The 18,608-nt window shown below is 39.8% G+C and overlaps 1 protein-coding gene across 1 annotated transcript in view; it reads left to right on the top strand.

The window, feature by feature from the left end:
- LOC114651160 (glutamate receptor ionotropic, kainate 1) overlaps positions 1 to 18,208 on the top strand; it is a 694,443-nt gene extending 676,235 nt beyond the window's left edge. The window contains exons 15-16 of the mRNA XM_051925745.1: positions 16,996 to 17,221; positions 17,840 to 18,208. Of these exons, the coding sequence (XP_051781705.1) occupies positions 16,996 to 17,221; positions 17,840 to 18,129 (516 nt within the window). The 3' untranslated portion in view covers positions 18,130 to 18,208. The remainder of the gene's footprint in view (positions 1 to 16,995; positions 17,222 to 17,839) is intronic.
- The last annotated feature ends 400 nt before the right edge of the window (positions 18,209 to 18,608 follow it).

The following is an 18,608-nucleotide window of genomic DNA, read 5'->3' as shown; positions in this document are numbered from 1 at the left end:
TGAAGAATTTCGTGAAAGCACTGAACAAGGAAGGTGAAGGTTTTCGTTATTTAAGACAGATGTTCCCAAGAATAACTGATGCCAAGATCAAAGAGGGCATTTTTTTGCCCCCAGATCAGACATGTTATGAGTGACAAGCGGTTTGAAGATCTGTTAGTAGTCCTCACAGGTGGCACAGTGGTAGTGCTGCTGCTTTGCAGTAGGGAGACTGTGGAAGATTGTGGGTTCACTTCCCGGTTCTTCCCTGTGTGGATAGCGCTTTGAGTACTGAGAAAAGTGCTATATAAATGTAATGAATTATTATTATTAGTTGGGCCGGAAAAAATTGCCTGGAAAGCCTTCAAAGACGTTGTTGACAATTTCCTGGGCAATTAGAGAGCCCCAAACTACATTCAGCTGGTAGACAAACTTCTAAAAGCATACAAGACAATGAAGTGCAACATGTCACTCAAGATTCATTTCCTTCACTCACACTTGGACTTTTTCCCCACAAATCTTGGTGCTGTCAGTGACAAACACGGTGAAAGGTTTCACCAGGACATTGCTACGATGGAGAAACGATACCAGGACAACTGGAATCCGTCAATGCTTGCTGACTACTGTTGGACACTGCAACGTGATGCACCAGACATTGAATACAAAAGAAAATCAGGAGTAAAACACTTTTAATTCTATTGAATTTAATAGCTCATGTGAAACATAAACGTGGCTAAATACATTATTGCCAGTAAACATTGTGACACTAGAGGGTGCTGTTGCTCCTCAAACCCACTAAACAAATGTCCAAAACACCAGGTAAAAGCACCAGAAAATATTTTAATTTCTTTTTTCTTGATCACTGTGCCTTCAAAGCACCACCACCACAATACACAATAAATCAATAATCAATACTTCAATTCTTTTCCTCCTCTCCTCCCAGCAGCTCCGTCACTCTACCTCCCAACTCTGGCTCACTTGCTGGGTCCCCACCAGTCCTTTATATAGTTCTTGACCCGGAAGTGCTCCTGTCCTTCTGTCCATGTCATTCATTAGCACTTCCGGGACAGATGAAGACTTGCATTTTTCTTCACCCTGGAAGTACTTCTGTTCTTCCGTCCCCATGACTTGGGAGTACTTCCAGGCTATACGGGAAACAAAAATCCCCTCGTCTCCCTGCAGCATCACACGGTGGCACCCACTGTACCCATCAGGGTTGTGAAGCCAAACTCCAACTCCCATAGTGCCCTGCGGGAATCTGGGGCACCTCTAGGCTGCAGGGAAGACACCATCTAGCGTCTTGTGTGTGTTGGCCGGGATGAGCTGCCGGCCGTCCATCACAGTTCCCCACCCTTAGCTGAGCACTGAGGGGCGCAGCGTCCAGTCCCGCGAGGGTTGTCTTCCTCCAGGAGGTGCCATTTGCTGTGGCTGGTTTGTGGGTTCGTCCTGTAAAATAATCATAGGAGAACCGTGTGGAGACACTGCAGACATGTTTAACTTTTTCCCTGGTTCTCCATGGACAATTTCTCCACATATGGCCCAGACGGCGGCATTCATAGCACAGCCGCCTTCCTCCCAATAGTCTCACCCTGCGAGACTGAAAACAGGTAGTTTTTGTACTATCAGGAGGTCCCTGCTTTTCTCCCGGGACCTCCTTTTTAATCTTACAGTCTGGGTCTCTCGATGCATAAGAGAGAGACCCTTTGCTGTTTGTCCCTCTATTTTTACGGCTGACCAGCGCTGATGTTTCAAGAGTCGAAATACCGGAAGTCAACACTAACCAGCCGCTCTGACTTATCCAACCCTTCCACTGAACACTCGGTCATCACCCCTTTATCATGTGTAGGACGTAAAGTTATTTGGCAGCAGATATGAGTCGATCAGACTGCCCCTGCACTCTGCATCCCCTTGTCCTGTACGGTACCGGTAGAACTCACCTGTACCGCCGAATCAACCATCTCGAAAGGTCCGGACCAAACTGCTGCAGGTACTCTTCTACCCATTTCAAAAGCGCCTTGGCCGCTGCTTCCAGCTCCTCCACAATCTTCTTAATTGAAGACGCGATCTGTTAAAATTTTTGTACATGCTGAAGTAGTTTTTCCAGCTCCCACACATCAATATTATTATTTAAATCGGCCGTTTCTGGCGCATGCTCCGTTGGGTCTCGCAAGGGCAGCTGGGAATTGGAGTTCTGGAATGCGGCTAATGGCCGACTGTGATCCACCTGTTTTAATTTAGCGGCGGATCTATCAGTCATGTCCCGGACCCCCTTACCTTTGTGTGGGGTGAGCGATGCTTTGCTCGCCTCCTCCTTCCCCTTCAGAAAGTCCAAGTCCATCGAGATATCTTTAAAGCAGCAGATGAGCCGATGTTGACCTCCTCTAATCCCAGCATTCCTCTGGGTATGTCACGTGTCCCTCGCTGGCAAACTGTAGGTGGAAGTCTTCAGTGCTCGAATGAACCTCGGAAAGCACACTACCATCTTCGGGATTATTTCCTGCCTCTTGCAAAATCTCCGGATGATCTCCTTCTACAAGGTATGAGCACGGGACAAAGTGTATTACTTTGAAAATGTTATCAATCCCTTCCCCGGCACATACCTCGTCTTGGACGCCATCATCCAGACTTTTCTCCTGATACGTGTAGCCACTCCGTATGTCGTCCTGAACACAGACAACGTTGATCGCTTGACTTCTCCCTGTATTATCGGTCTGCTTTGCTTTCTTCTTCCCCGTGACGGACCGGCAAATGGGTTTGTTGTGACACTGTCTTGCACTGTGTGCACAGAATTTATTTCAGGTTTCTGCCAAAAGACAGCCAGAAAATCCTGCCGACTACCCCACTGTGACACTAGAGGGCGCTATCGCTCCTCAAACCCACTAAACAAACGTCCAAGACACTAGGTAAAAGCACCAGGAAATATTTGAATTTCTTTTTTCCTTGATCACTGTGCCTTCAAAGTACCACCACCACAATACACAATAAATCAATAATCAATATTTCAATTCTTTTCCTCCTCTCCTCCCAGTAGCTCCGTCACTCTCCCTCCCAACTCTGGCTCGCTTGCTGGGTCCCCACCAGTCCTTAATATAGTTCTTGACCCAGAAGTGCTCCTGTCCTTACAGTGCATCCGGAAAGTATTCACAGCGCATCACTTTTTCCACATTTTGTTATGTTACAGCCTTATTCCAAAATGGATTAAATTCATTTTTTTCCTCAGAATTCTACACACAACACCCCATAATGATAATGTGAAAAAAGTTTTCTTGAGGTTTTTGCACATTTATTAAAAATAAAAAAACTGAGAAATCACATGTACATAAGTATTCACAGTCTTTGCTCAATACTTTGTCGATGCACCTTTGGCAGGAATTATAGCCTCAAGTCTTTTTGAATATGATGCCACACGCTTGGCACACCTATCCTTGGCCATTTTCACCCATTCCTCTTTGCAGCACCTCTCAAGCTCCATCAGGTTGGATGGGGAGCGTCGGTGCACAGCCATTTTAAGATCTCTCCACAGATGTTCAATTGGATTCAAGTCTGGGCTCTGGCTGAACCACTCAAGGACATTCACAGAGTTGTCCTGAAGCCACTCCTTTGATATCTTGGCTGTGTGCTTAGGGTCGTTGTCCTGCTGAAAGATGAATCGTCGCCCCAGTCTGAGGTCAAGAGCGCTCTGGAGCAGGTTTTCATCCAGGATGTCTCTATACATTGCTGCAGTCATCTTTCCCTTTATCCTGACTAGTCTCCCATTTCCTGCCACTGAAAAACATCCCCACAGCATGATGCTGCCACCACCATGCTTCACTGTAGGGATGGTATTGACCTGGTGATGAGCGGTGCCTGGTTTCCTCCAAACGTGACGCCTGGCATTCACACCAAAGAGTTCAATCTTTGTCTCATCAGACCAGAGAATTTTCTTTCTAATGGTCTAAGAGTCCTTCAGGTGCCTTTTGGCATACTCTAGGCAGGCTGTCATGTGCCTTTTACTAAGGAGTGGCTTCCGTCTAGCCACTCTACCATACAGGCCTGATTGGTGGATTGCTGCAGAGATGGTTGTCCTTCTGGAAGGTTCTCCTCTCTCCACAGAGGAACTCTGGAGCTCAGAGTGACCATTGGGTTCTTGGTCACCTCCCTGACTAAGGACCTTCTCCCCCGATTGCTCAGTTTAGATGGCCGACCAGCTCTAGGAAGAGTCCTGGTGGTTTCAAACTTCTTCCACTTACAGATGATGGAGGCCACTGTGCTCATTGGGACCTTCAAAGCAGCAGAAATTTTTCTGTAACCTTCCCCAGATTTGTGCCTCGAGACAATCCTGTCTTGGAGGTCTACAGACAATTCCTATGACTTCATAGGAATGCTTGGTTTGTGCTCTGACATGAACTGTCAACTGTGGGACCTTATACTGTATAGACAGGTGTGTACCTTTCCAAATCATGTCCAATCAACTGAATTTACCACAATTAAGCTGCAGAAACATCTCAAGGATGATCAGGGGAAACAGGATGCACCTGAGCTCAATTTTGAGCTTCATGGCAAAGGCTGTGAATACTTATGTACATGTGCTTTCTCAATTTTTTTATTTTTAATAAATTTGCAAAAATCTCAAGTAAACTTTTATAACGTTATCATTATGGGGTGTTGTGTGTAGAATTCTGAGGAAAAAATGAATTTAATCCATTTTGGAATAAGGCTGTAACATAACAAAATGTGGAAAAAGTGATGCGCTCTGAATACTTTCCGGATGCACTGTATGTCCATGTGATTCACTAACACTTCCGGGTCAGATGGAAGTACTTCTGTTCTTCCGTCCCCGTGACTTGGGAGTACTTCTGGGCTATACGAGAAACATAAATCCCCTCATTTCCCTGGCACCCACCGTGCCAAACTCCAACTCCCATGGTGCCCTGCGGGAATCCGGGGCACCTCTAGGCTGCAGGGAAGACGCCATCTAGCGTCCTGGGTGTGTCGGCCAGGGTGAGCTTCTGGCCATCCATCACAACATATAAATGTCTATTTCTCAGAGCTCTTTTTGATGCAGTAAAACCAAAACTATATTTGTGCATACCCAGTAGGTACCTTTCACAATCAGCCAAAACTTTTCAGGGAACAAGACTTTTCAAAAAAGTTGTTGTGCAGTGTAAGCAGCATTTAAAACTGCATCAGTGTTTCTGATAAATTTTTTGTTGTAATTTGAACTGTGCGACATGGTGGCGCAGTGGTAGTGCTGCTGCCTCGCAGTAAGGAGACTTGTGTTTGCTTCCCAGGTTCTCCCTGCGTGGATTTTACATGTTCTCCCCGTGTCTGCGTGGGTTTCCTCTGGGTGCTCCGGTTTCCTCTCACAGTCCAAAGACATGCAGGTTAGGTGTCCTTGGTGTGTGTGTGTGTGTGCCCTGTGGTGGGCTGGTGCCCTGCCCAGGGTTTGTTCCTGCCTTGCCCTGTGTTGGCTGGGATTGGCTCCAGCAGACCCCCGTGCCCCTATATTAGTATATAGCGGGTTGGATAATGGATGGATGGATAATTTGAACTAAGTTTCTATTTATTACAGGTGCCTCATGGAAGGATCTGGTTTTATATCTTGGTCTAATTATACACCTTGTTTTTGTTTATCAAGTAATTTATAAAAAGCCATACAACAGGTATTATGGGGGACAGCTTCAGGATAGTAACAGGTTGAATAAACAACAGCCTGTAATTTAAGATCACAAGACTGAGGCCTGAATGGTTCTCTGGTCAGTCAGCCAGACACTTTTGCTGCCATATTTTGGAATAAAACATAAGAAAAAAATCATCCCATATGCTTACAAAGGCTATACTTTTATTTGCACTCCAGAGGCCTCATGTATAAACGGTGTGTACAAACAGCAATGTTGCGTACGGCCGTTTCCACGCTCACATCACGATGTATAAAAACTAAACATGGTGTAAAGCCATGCACATTTTCATGCCAACTCAAGCCCTGGAGTGCGTAAGTTCTCCCCTTGGTTTGGCAAACTGGCGGCACCCAACGTCAAAGCATTGCTTTTGTTCCAGTGTGGTTTCCCTTTCTTTTTTAGATCCAAATCCCTGATGTCGCGTTATCAAATACACTGAAATTAACCATATATTGTTTATTAGTTTAAGACATCTGATTGTAATTAACCTGTCACAATATAATGGTGCATGGAATGGCCAAACTTTTCCAAATACCATAGCTGCTTTAGTGTTTTTACTGTCAAATATTTATCCCACTGTATCTGAGTGTGGAATCACAGCTCTACAGCAGCTGATCGGAAACAGAATTATCGGTGTACAGCATCAAGAATATGCTGCCTCAGCCATGCGCAGTGTTTATTGAACTGCTCACATACAGCAAATGCTTCAGAGCCTTTCCTGTAGGGACATTGCGGTTCAAAAACAGTTTCATCCCAAGAACTATAAATGCACTCAATCAGTCCATCAAGTGCTCCTGGTAGAACTATTTGTACTTAAAAGTACAATTACCTCACTGTAAACTTGCAATACAATTATAATATTGTACAATCTGAGCCACTTTATAAAGTGTGTATTTACATATGATGACAATATCATTTTTAAGATTAAATGCAGCAAAATATGTTTATTACATTATACAGATAAAATGTTAACATTATTTAAATAATCTATATTGTTAATAATTAAACATGTGAGGACACGGTGGACAGCGGTAGCAATGATCTGGTGCCCCGTTCAGGGATTGTTCCTGCCTCGTTTTGTATTCTTGCTGGGACTGACGTGACACTGGATGGATAGATGGATGGAATAATTAAATATGTACTATGAAAATATTTCAATGTTCCTTAAAAGTTTTGAAGAATTGGCATTCTAAACTTACAGATACCTTGACATCACAGAGCTGATTGTGTGGCGATTGGGTACTTGGAGAAAGAAAAGGAAGGACAGGAATTGTGGGTTAGTACATTTGAAAGAGACAGTACTGCTGCAATAAATTATTTCATGGAAGGCCGCGCACGGCACAGCAAGCATCTTGCCGATGGGCAGGAATAATCTCTGGACGGGGCGCCAGCTCATCATTATCACTGTGCCACCGGGTTCCTATGTTTAATACATGCTTTAATTCCTATCATCATGAAAATGATATCAAGTATACATCTCAGTATTTAAATTATTCAGAGAACTGTAATATCACGAATGTAATGGATTCTGTGTCCTGTTGGAGGAAGAGAAAGCCAGAAAGCACGTTGTGATTCAGACACATAGAAGAACAAATACAATACAAAGCATTTAACATGCTACTTTAGTTATGATGGTATTTGAGAAACTAGTAAATTAAACGATTTTAAGATGAAGTTAATGATGTTCTACTTTAATGACAAAATAAACTAAGTGATTAAAGTGGAAATTTAGAGATTAAAGTTCCATGCTTTTTTCCCACTGTATCCCTAATTTTTTTTTCTCTGTACTCTAATAAGCTTCCATATGACTCTCAGACAGTGGGCTACGACTCACCTTTTCACGGCGACTTTGATATCTGTCAACTTCTTTTTATTTCAGGCACTGTGCGACTTTGTGGACTTGAACTTTCAAGTTTCTCTGACACTCTATGCCACTCGATCAACTTCCTTTTGTTGTTTATATCACTGTTTAAACCAACAAATAGTATGTTTTTCCTTATCTGCACTTGGTATTCGCTAAAATTCTTCTGTTTTCCCCTGTGCTTTTGCCATTGTCTTTTCACAGAAGACTGAGCTTAAGGGCTATTCATATTGATTTGCATATTCAAAGAGGCGTAATTCTGGGAGGAGTTGGGGAGTGGCGGCAGGTGCGTGCACGTGCGTTACTTTTCACACTGACCTGGATTTATGTAGTGGAAGACCATGGAAGTTGGCGTATGCACAGATTTATCTATCTGGATTTTTTTGGGTGTATGCACATTTCCGCTTTTGTCCATATGCCATGTTTAGTGTGAATTCTACACAAGGCATTATGCATGAGGCCTCAGGTTTCTAGCCAGCAGTGAAGGGAACACAATTTTCAATAAATCACACCCCTCTATATTACCTCATTAAGAGGCCAAACACAATTAAATTCTGACATTTTCTTTTTGCTTTGGTGATAGAGAGATGAAGTTACCCTTTAATACCCCAGATTACTGTAAATAAATATCTTTAGTGCTGACGTGCAGCAATAAGGTAGATACTTCATAATCGGCAATATCCAATTTAGCCTCATAATCAAATATCTTTGCCCCAGTAAGCATTTAACATTAACTTCTGGTTTAATATAGTTTGGAATTTTAACATTCCATGCATATGCTATGGAATCACCAATTATGAGCACTTTACTATTCTCAGGATCCACAGGTGTGCTGCAGAGTGCTGAGAATCTGTTCTGGGACCGAACTGATGACTTGGGTGCCAGGAGACTAAGTTTTGACTTCTTAGACTCCCCCCATCTCACTATTACTCACTGTTCCTGTGGCTGAACTGGTGCTATTGAATTTGGCCATGTACTGGCTACACTAGATCCAGAGCGACTGACGCTGAATCAAAAGTAGCCGAATTATCTGAAAAAAATGAGTCAATCCAATTTTTTGTTTTGCCTAATTGCTGTGAAGTTCCTAACATGGTCCTCCAATTTGTGTATTTCCCAACCAAATTAACTTAGCACTTTTGGCAAGTGAAGCTATCTGTATTGTCAGCTGAAAAACCTGAACTGTACATGCTATACACCTAGATTTGTATCATCTCCAAACTTAACCAGCTTTTTATTTATAGTCCTATCCATATTATTTATATTTATTAAAAACACTAGCGGCCCTAGCACAGACCCCTAAGGGACACCTCTTTTAACTTCTTCCAAATCTGACAAGGTTTCCTGCACAATATCCCTCCGCTTTCTCCCTTTTAGCTAATTTTGCACCCATCCACACACTACACCCTGACCTCCCACTTCTGTTAGTGGGACCGCATCAAATGCTTTCTGAAAGTCAAGATAAATGATATCATATGCAGCACTGTGGTCATATCCTTTTGCTGTTTCATCCTAAAATTCCAGCATATTATTAAAACACGACCTCTCACTTCTGAACCCATGCTGATTGTTAAGTATTTGCTGTACTTGCCATGTGCTGCTCAATCTTTTTTTTTTTTTAATTAATTTTATTGTAATCATTCCATACAAATAGATCAATCTATACAAAAAAGAACTGAAGACAAATCAAACCTCACCCTTGAGAAGGAGAGCATGGCCAAAGGAGAATTGCTTAGAGCTTTTTAATAGGGCAAAAATAAACAAAAGAAAGGAAAAAAAATATATAGGTAAATAAAAAAAATGAAGAAGGGAAAGAAATGCGGAAATAATTTTTTCTTCTTATTCTAAAATATTATTGATTAGATCCTGCCAGGTTTTGAAAAAATTCTGTACAGATCCTCTAACTGAGAATTAGATTTTTTCCAATTTCAAATAATATAAAACATCGGTTTCCCACTGACTTATCAGAGGAGAGTTAGGATTCTTCCGATTTAACAAAATAAGTCTGCGTGCCAAAAGTGTAGTGAATGCAATCACCATTTGCTTGTCCTTCTCCACTTCAAGTCTGTCTGGAAGAACACCGAACACAGCTGTTAATGGGTTAGGAGGGATTGTGATACCAAGGCTGTCTGAAAGGCACTTAAAAATTTTGGTCCAAACTGATGTTAATTTGTTGCAGGCCCAAAACATGTGACCCAGTGAGGCAGGAGCTTGGTTGCAGCGTTCGCAGGTTGGATCTTGCCCTGGAAACATTTTGGACAGTTTTAAGCGAGACAGATGAGCTCGATATATAATTTTAGTTGAATAATTCTATGCTTTGCGCATATGGAGCTCGAGTGAATTCTCTGCAGTGCTACCTTCCACTCCTTTTCTGATATATTCATTAAGAGATCTTTTTCCCAATGTCCTCTTGGATCTTTGAAAGGAAAGGACTCTAATAAGATTTTATATAATGCAGAAATGGTGTCTAATTCCTCAAAATTGAACAGTATTTTTTCCAGCATGGTGGAGGGTATGAGATGAGGAAAATCAGGCAGTTTCTGTTTAACAAATTTTCTAATTTGAAGATAGTGAAAGAAATGTGTAGCTGGGAGGTTGAATTTGGAACATAATTGTTCAAAGGATGAAAAGATATTGTCTATATAAAGATCTCTGAGCAATTTAATCCCAAATCTTTTCCAGGTATTAAAAACTGGATATACTTGCGAAGGTTGAAAGAGGTGGTTCTCTTGCAGAGATGCCACAGATAAAAGATGTTCCATCTTAAAATGCTTTCTATGTTGGTTCCATATTCTGAGTGAGTAAAGCACAATTGGGTTATTAGTATACTGTATTTGCGATAACTTGCATTTATTGGAGCGCAGAGCAGGGAGTATAAAGAAGTACTACAGGATTTTATTTCTATTGCAGGCCAAGCCTGTGTATGTTCATTTATTTGTGTCCAGGTTTTTATGGCTTGTGTGTTTGCTGCCCAGTAATAAAACTGAAAATTAGGTAAAGCCATGCCACCTTCTGCCTGAGGTCTTTGTATAGTCGCTCTTCAGATATGTGAGTGTTTTGAGTTCCAAATAAATGAGGTTATAGTTGAATCTAATTGCTTAAAAAATGATTTATTGATATATATTGGAATGTTTGAAATAAAAAAAGAAGTTTAGGAAGGATATTCATCTTAACAACATTAATTCTTCCGGCTAGAGTGAGATGAAGGGTTGACCATCTATGCAAGTCTTGCTTCATTTTTTCCATACAGACGGCAAAATTTTGTTGATAAAGAGCTTTATGTTTACTTGTGATATTTACCTCAAGGTATTTAAACTGATCTGCTATGGTAAAAGGTAGGGTGTCCAATCTAATATTATATGCTTGTGAATTCACTGGAAAGAGTATACTTTTATTCAGATTAATTCTGAGACCAGATATCTTTTGAAATTCTGTGAGTGCTGTTAAAACTGCAGGCACAGTGTTTTCTGGGTCTGATATATATAAAACCATATCATCTGCATATAGAGAAATTTTCTGTTCCAGTCCTTCTCTGATAATCCCCTTTATCTGATTAGAATTTTGACCATGAGCCGCCAGTGGTTCTATGGCGATTGCAAACAGCATGGTGACAAGGGGCATCCTTGTCTGGTGCCACGTTCTAGCTTGAAGTAGTCTGAACAAATGTTGTTAATACAAACTGAACCTTCTGGATTGGTATACAGTAGTTTGGAGGGCAGCACTTTCTCCATCCTTCTAGCTATGATTTTTGAGAGTATCTTAACATCATTATTCAGGAGTGAAATTGGTCTGTATGATGCACATTGTAACAAGTCCTAATTTTGTTTAGGAAAGACATTGATTAATGCTTGCCGAAAAGTTTGAGGTAGAATTTGATTGTCTCTAGCTTCTGTAAGTGTTGCCAATAAGAGAGGAGCTAGCTGAGTGGAGAATTTCTTATAAAATTCTACGGGGTAACCATCAGGGTCTGCTGATTTCCCGCTTTGAAGTGACTTTATAGCTTCTAGTAATTCTGATAGGGTCAGAGGAATATCCAGTTCCTCAGCACTTAAAGCATCTATTTGTGGTGTCTGTAATGTATCCAGAAATGCATTAGATTGTGTGTTGTCTTGTTTCAACTCAGTGGAATATAAGGATTTATAATAATCTCTAAATGTGTGCATTATATTTTTATGGTCAATGATTTCTTCTCCATTCGTTGGTGATTACTGGGATTGCATTGCGAACTTCTTGTTTGTGAATTTGTTGAGCTAAAAGCTTATTAGCTTTTTCTCCGTGTTCATAGTAATGATGTCTTGACTTATAAATAAGTTGTTCAGTTTCTTTAGTTGTCAAGATGTTGAGTTCTGTATGCAGAGCCTGCCTTTTCCTATGAAGAGCTTTACTTGGTTGCTTGGCTTGTTCTTCATCTATTCTAGTAATTTCACTTCTTAGCTCTGACAGTTTCTTGGTTTCTAATTTATTTCTGTGGGAAAGATATGAGATAATCTGTCCTCTTAAGAAGACCTTTAGAGTTTCCCAGAGTGTTCCTGCAGAAACCTCTGAGGGTGTGTTTGTCTCTAGGAAGAAGCTGATTTGTTTGGATATAAATTCTGTGCAGTTCTCATCTGCCAATAGAAGAGGGTTAAGACGCCATCTGCGAGGTGAGTGTGAGGGGCTTAACAATTTTAGCTCCAAGACTAGAGGGGCATGGTCGGAGGTAACAATTGTGTCATATTTGCACGATTTAATCGTAGGCAAGAAGTTATTATCTATAAAAAAATAATCAATTCTTGAGTAGCTATGATGCACTGGTGAGTAGAACGAATATGTTCTTGAGTTTGGGTTAAGAAACCTCCAGGGGTCTGATAAGTTGTGGTCAGTTACAAACTGTGTAATTGTCTTTGCAATGTTAGATGTCGTCCCCCCTGTCACAAGAGTCCTATCTAAGAGTGGATTTAAAACACAATTAAAGTCCCCAGCCATTATAATATTATGAGTGTTCACATTGGGAATGGATGCAAATAAACATTTATCAGAATCATTTTACTGTTATACAAGTTGCCCATGACCATCACATATCTCCCTTCGGGGTCCGATACTACATCTGATGCTACAAATGGAACTGTTCTGTGTATGAGAATTCCCACCCCTCTAGTTTTCCTTGTAAAGCTAGAATGGAACATTTGGTCAGTCCAGTCTTTTTGTAGTCTGGACTGATCCTTGCTTAGTAAGTGGGTCTCCTGTAAAAATACTATTTTAGCGTTTAAGCCTGTTAGGTCAGAGCATACTTTCTTTCTCTTTAATTCGTGATCCAGGCCTTTAACATTCCAGCTCACAAAGTTAAATGTCCCATCATGGAGACATTGATTCTGAGTTTTTAATGTCATTTTATAGTCTTAACTGGTAGTGAGGCAGTTTTAATCTTAATTTCAAATTTCCCCATGAGTTATTGCCATATAGCCTATTGTTACGTTGATATTTATAGTTATAAAGATTAGAAGAATAGATTAGATATAGCCTGCTCTCCTTCTCTCCCCTCTTTATCCCCCCACCCCCCCATTTTGCCTCCCTGCATGAGGCTTGATCCCACTTTGCAGTGTCCCAGTCCTCTGATATACAAACAGACAGAGCACGTCCAAAACAAAACAAGCCCCCCCCAGCAGCGGCATTGGAGAATTAAAACAAAGTAGAGATATCTATTGCAGCTGAAGTCTAAATACTATCTGCCAAAAATATAATCATTAACAGTCTTTAAGCTTAAAATAATCTTCAGCAATTTTAAGATATTAAGATAATAAAATAATGAACCCTGGGAATGATTTTAAAAAGTGGTCTAGGATAAACATAGTAGATCCTAATGCAATAGTAGAAATAGCAATAAACCAAGGGTATGATGTTAAACAGTCTACTTTAGGGTAGTAAAAAAAAAAAAAAAACCAAACAAATCCTACTTTAATTACTTCCACACTTCCACACACTCACGTCTATAACTGTAATTAAGACATAAACATATAGTGTCCAAGTAAAGAAAAGGATGTATAATTATAATACCAGTCTCTTTAAAAGTGGATCCGACAGCAGATGATGGGTCCTTCCCATGCCATGACAGAATACGGCTCCTTATTAACTTTCAAAAGAGTGTCGGGAACAGCTTCTTTAATTCCTTTTCTTAATATTTGTCTTGAACTTCCACTTTCAGTTTGGCAGGATACAAGAGGCTGTACAGTAATCCCTCACCTATCGCGGGGGTTACGTTCCAGAGCCCCCTGCGATAGGTGAAAATCCGCGAAGTAGCGACCTATATTTATTTTATTATTTATACATATTTTAAGGCTTTATAAACCCTTCCCACACTCTTATAAACCTTTCTCGCTCTCTTGTTAACCTTTCCCACACTCTTATAAACACTTCCTATGCTCTTAAACACTTTCTACATTCTTAAACACCTCAGACCAACACTGCACACTGCACGCAGCGATCAGATGTCAATGTGTCAGCACTCGCTTTGTGAAGGGGGGCAGCTGAACTCACGCTGAGCAGAAATGGACTTTGTGCTGCTTCTGCCAAAATGCCTGCTTGTCGCTCTGCGCGTTCGGAAGGAGGAGGAATGTGTGTGTGAGGGCTGAACGCAAGTTCGCTCAAACCCCCCTCCCCGGAGGCGCAGTTCGCATTGTCAAGGGGGTGGGGAGCTGAATGAACGCTAAGGAGAAGTGGACTTTGTGCTGGCTTTGTGCTGCTTGTCGCTCTGCCTGTCAATAATTTAAAAGCCTGTACATCACCAATTTTCCTGTCTCACTGTCTTGTCTTGCGTGAAGTTAAAATGTTTTATAATAGTGAGATGTTACTCATATCCTTAGCCCGACATCCACATATCATATGTGTTAACAAAATATGTTGTATAAGTTTACATGTGTTTAAAGCATGTGGGATGGGTATTTTAAGGCATAAACTATAAAAATGTTTATTTATATGGTCTTTCTATATCGCGGATTTTCTCCTGTTGCTGATGGGTCTGGAACATAACTTCCGCGATAGGCGGGCAATCACTTGTATTTAAAAACCCGCGAAGTCGTGAACCGCGAAGTAGCGAGGGATTACTGTATTTGATATCGGCTTTCCGTAGCAGATTAAAGTAAAAGTAGGCTGCGCGTTTTGCAGCTGTTAATGGTGAGAAGTCGGGGAAAATATGAATGAGATTATTTTCAAATATGATCTCTTGCTTGTGTCTGAGAAGTGCCATCACATCAAGCTTACATCGTAGTCGCTTGAAGTGGACAATAAAAGACCTAGGTTTAAAGGTACTTGATCTGAGTATGCGATAAGCTGCTGCTATCTCGGTATCTAATTTAAAGTCACCTCCAATTATTTTAGAGATTAAGTCTACTGCAAATTTCACTGGGTTTGAGCTTTCTCATTTCTCAGGTATACCTTCAATTCTTATATTATTTCTTCTGCACCCATCTTCCAGGGCCGCAAGTCTGTCTCCGAGTTTTTTGCATTCGGAATTCGCAGCTGTAACTTTTTCATCGGCGTTAGACGCCAATTGTTCCGCTGTTTCAACTCGAGCCGTGAATGCCTGCTTAACGTCTTCCAGATGATCTGTAACGTCATTCATCTGATCGGCAAGTTTTTTCAGTTTGGATCTATTTTCTTCAATGTGTTCCTCTAATTTCTCCAAGATGCCTTTAAAGGTCGCGTCAAAACGTTTAAATAGACGCATTTCACGGTTTTTGTTATCCTTCTTAGGCTCACTTATGACCGTAGCCAGTGTAGCGATCATCTCTTTCATTTCGGACAGTTCGCTTTGGCTTTCGTGCTCTGCGAGTGGAATTGCAGCTCCTGTTACAGCAGATGCTGCGGGCTCGCGATGAATAGATGAGAGCACGTATTGCATCGCCTTTTCTAGTCTTGAATGATCCTCAGAAATCGGCGATCCATCGTGGCCTGTATCACTTGCAGTCTCGCTCCCATTTTCACTCTCGACAGGAGATGACGCCGTGGAGTGGGGTCCTAGGAAGTCTGCTCATTCGTCTGCCTGTTCCAGGTCAGTCTCTGAGAGGCCATACCTCGTACTCGGGCCGGATGTCTGTCCAGACTTTGATGCAGTTTTAAGTCTCTTTTCCGGTTCTTTCTGACTTCTCTTTTTGTTACTCATGTTTATATATTCTAGTGGAAGTTCCTTGGGTTGGGTAAATACAGGATACGTCTAAATAATAAGAAATACATGAGAAAATAAAGCTGCTGCTAACGGAGTTCCGCTTTAGATGTCCATCTCCTGTAACTGACGAGACCAAAATCCTGCTCAATCTTTTCTTTAATAATTCCTTCCATTACTTTACCTGATATGCTTCTTAAGCTTACTGGCCTGTAGTTGTTTAGATTTCTCTGGCCACCCTTTTTCTTTTAAATGGTTATATATTTGCCTTGTCCCAGTCCTTCAGAATTTGCTCAGACTATGGTGACTCCTTAAAGTGTTTATTAAGGGTTTATATTTGTACTTGATAAATTCCTTAGGAACTCAAAGATAAATTTAATCTGGTCCTGATGATTTGACTGATTTCAGCCTCCACAATTTCCAAATTTCTCACTACCTCCTTAGTAGTCCCTTTTACCTCTGGGAAACCTCTACTTCCTCACATGTAAAGATCTTAGAAAAATGCAAGTATGAAGCATCTTTTATTTCACTATCTGCATTTTATACTTCCCATGTACAATTCCTGTTACACTTTTCTTCCTCCTTAACTGTTCTTTTTCTACTAAAATACTGAAAGAACCTTGTTGGGTCATCTTTCACCTTATCTGCTATATTTGTCTCCAACTGTCTGCTAGCTTCCCCAATATCCTTCTTAATGCCATCATACTCTCATACGCCCCACAAATTGCATTGGATTTATAGGTTTTATATGCATTATACAACTCTTTTTTTCCTTTGCAGTTTCTTTTCAACTCCTTATTAACCCATTATACAGTTTTTTTTTAATTTCATACTAATTCCTAATTTTAGCATGTATCTGTCCTGCATTATATGAAAAATGTCTTTAAACATGTTCCACTGCTCTTTGACTATATCCACACTTAAAAGCTTATTGAAGTTTATCCTTTTAAGACTTTGCAGCATCTGCTCAAAATTTTGCCCTACCAAAGTTAAAATTAACAATTTTAATCTTTGTATCTGCACTCTTACTAAACACCGAGAATTGTATTATATTATGGTCACTTGAACCTAGTGGTTCAATCACCTTTACATCCTCAATTCTGTCCCGATTATTTCAAAATACTAAATCCAGATAGGCTTCACCACACATTGATGCTTTAACTTATTGTGTTAAAAAAGAGTCACTGATTACTTCTAAAAATTCCTGCTCTTGTGCTGTGCGATTTGCAGGTTTAGCTCAGTTAATATCTGCATTGTTAAAGAACTCCCTGAATATAATATTTATGAGTAAACTTGCCTTTTTAATATTATCAATGTAATGTTTTATCAACATTAGACAGTCTTACTCTTTTGTTTCCTCCTAACAGAAATCCAAAATTTCTACATATGAAAAAATGTGGGCATTTATGAGTAGCCGACAGCAAACAGCTTTAGTGAAGAATAATGACGAGGGTATTCAGCGAGTTCTGACAACTGATTATGCACTTTTGATGGAGTCTACCAGCATTGAGTATGTTACTCAGAGAAACTGTAACCTTACTCAAATTGGAGGACTCATTGATTCAAAGGGCTATGGTGTTGGGACACCCATTGGTAAGTAGTTTCATTTTTAAAAGGTTCAATTTGTTCTTTCATATTACATTTCTAATATTTTTTCTTTTCACTAAATACATTTTACTCAAATAATTTTAATTTTAAAAAATTTAGAGTGAAACAAAAGTCCTTACACAGTCCCCCAATTACACACATTGAAAAATACAAAAATGTTTTATGATCAAAAATATAATCTTTTCAAATGAGTCTGTTTCTCAATAATTTTCATTTATTTAACTTCTTACCTTTTTAGTGCAAGAGCATCCTCAAACAAAACAATCCAGTATATATGTACCACTTTCTGTGAATGATATGCATTTCATTTTCTCAGACCATCTCAAAGCATTCTGTTTTTGTTGCTTGATTATTGTTGCCTATTATATTGGAAAGTAAAATATCATAACATGAGTTGTGATATTCTAAATGTTTAAACATTTTTAAACAACTTTCGTTAAACCCTTAAGAAATTAGTAGATGTCAGTAATAAAAATTTAATTGGATGTGTTAGTGACAATCATTCTCTCTCTATACAAGGATATACAGTAAATTAATACTTGCTTCTTAACAAATAAAAACTGAAACACTACACCAAATGGTTTATTTTACATTTTATTTTAGGTTCACCTTACAGAGATAAAGTCACAATTGCAATTCTACAATTACAAGAGGAAGGCAAGTTACACATGATGAAGGAAAAATGGTGGCGAGGTAATGGCTGCCCAGAAGAAGACAGCAAAGAAGCCAGTGCTTTGGGTGTTGAAAATATTGGAGGAATTTTTATTGTACTTGCAGCAGGACTTGTTCTTTCTGTCTTTGTAGCCATTGGAGAATTTATATACAAATCAAGGAAAAATGGTGATATAGAACAGGTTAGCATTGATCAGTGTGAATGGCATAGCACATGCTAAGTAAAGATTTATTATGTAGTGATGTGAATAAAATAATACTTAAAATATTCTTTGTAATAAATTTAAATGTTCAATTAAAATGTTTGTATGAAAAAATGTAATACATTTTTTAATGTACTCAAAATTACTTCCTTTTGAATTTCATCTTCATTCCGTGAAGGATTTTGTATCTAATTTGCATTAGTCTTTGATTACATCATGATTGAAAACTATAAAAAAAAGTGAAATAAGATGTAGACAAGCTTAGTTAGTATTTCTAAATGTTAGATGAGGGTGAGCCACTACTGTATATTAGAACTCAAGAGAAACGTAACTGCAGCAGCTTCCTGATGTTGCATATATGCAAATAACATGGGAGTTCAATATTTAAAAAAATTCCATCATTTATTTTATTTATTTATTTCAAATAAAGGCTTTCCCATTTACAGTTTATAATGCTACACAAATTTAAGAAACACACAATCTAAAGCATAGTAAAG

This window comes from Erpetoichthys calabaricus, chromosome 4 (assembly GCF_900747795.2).
Source record: "Erpetoichthys calabaricus chromosome 4, fErpCal1.3, whole genome shotgun sequence".
NCBI lineage: Eukaryota > Metazoa > Chordata > Cladistia > Polypteriformes > Polypteridae > Erpetoichthys > Erpetoichthys calabaricus.
The sequence above is the reverse complement of the archived record's forward strand: the minus strand, read 5'-3'. Positions and strand labels throughout refer to the sequence as shown.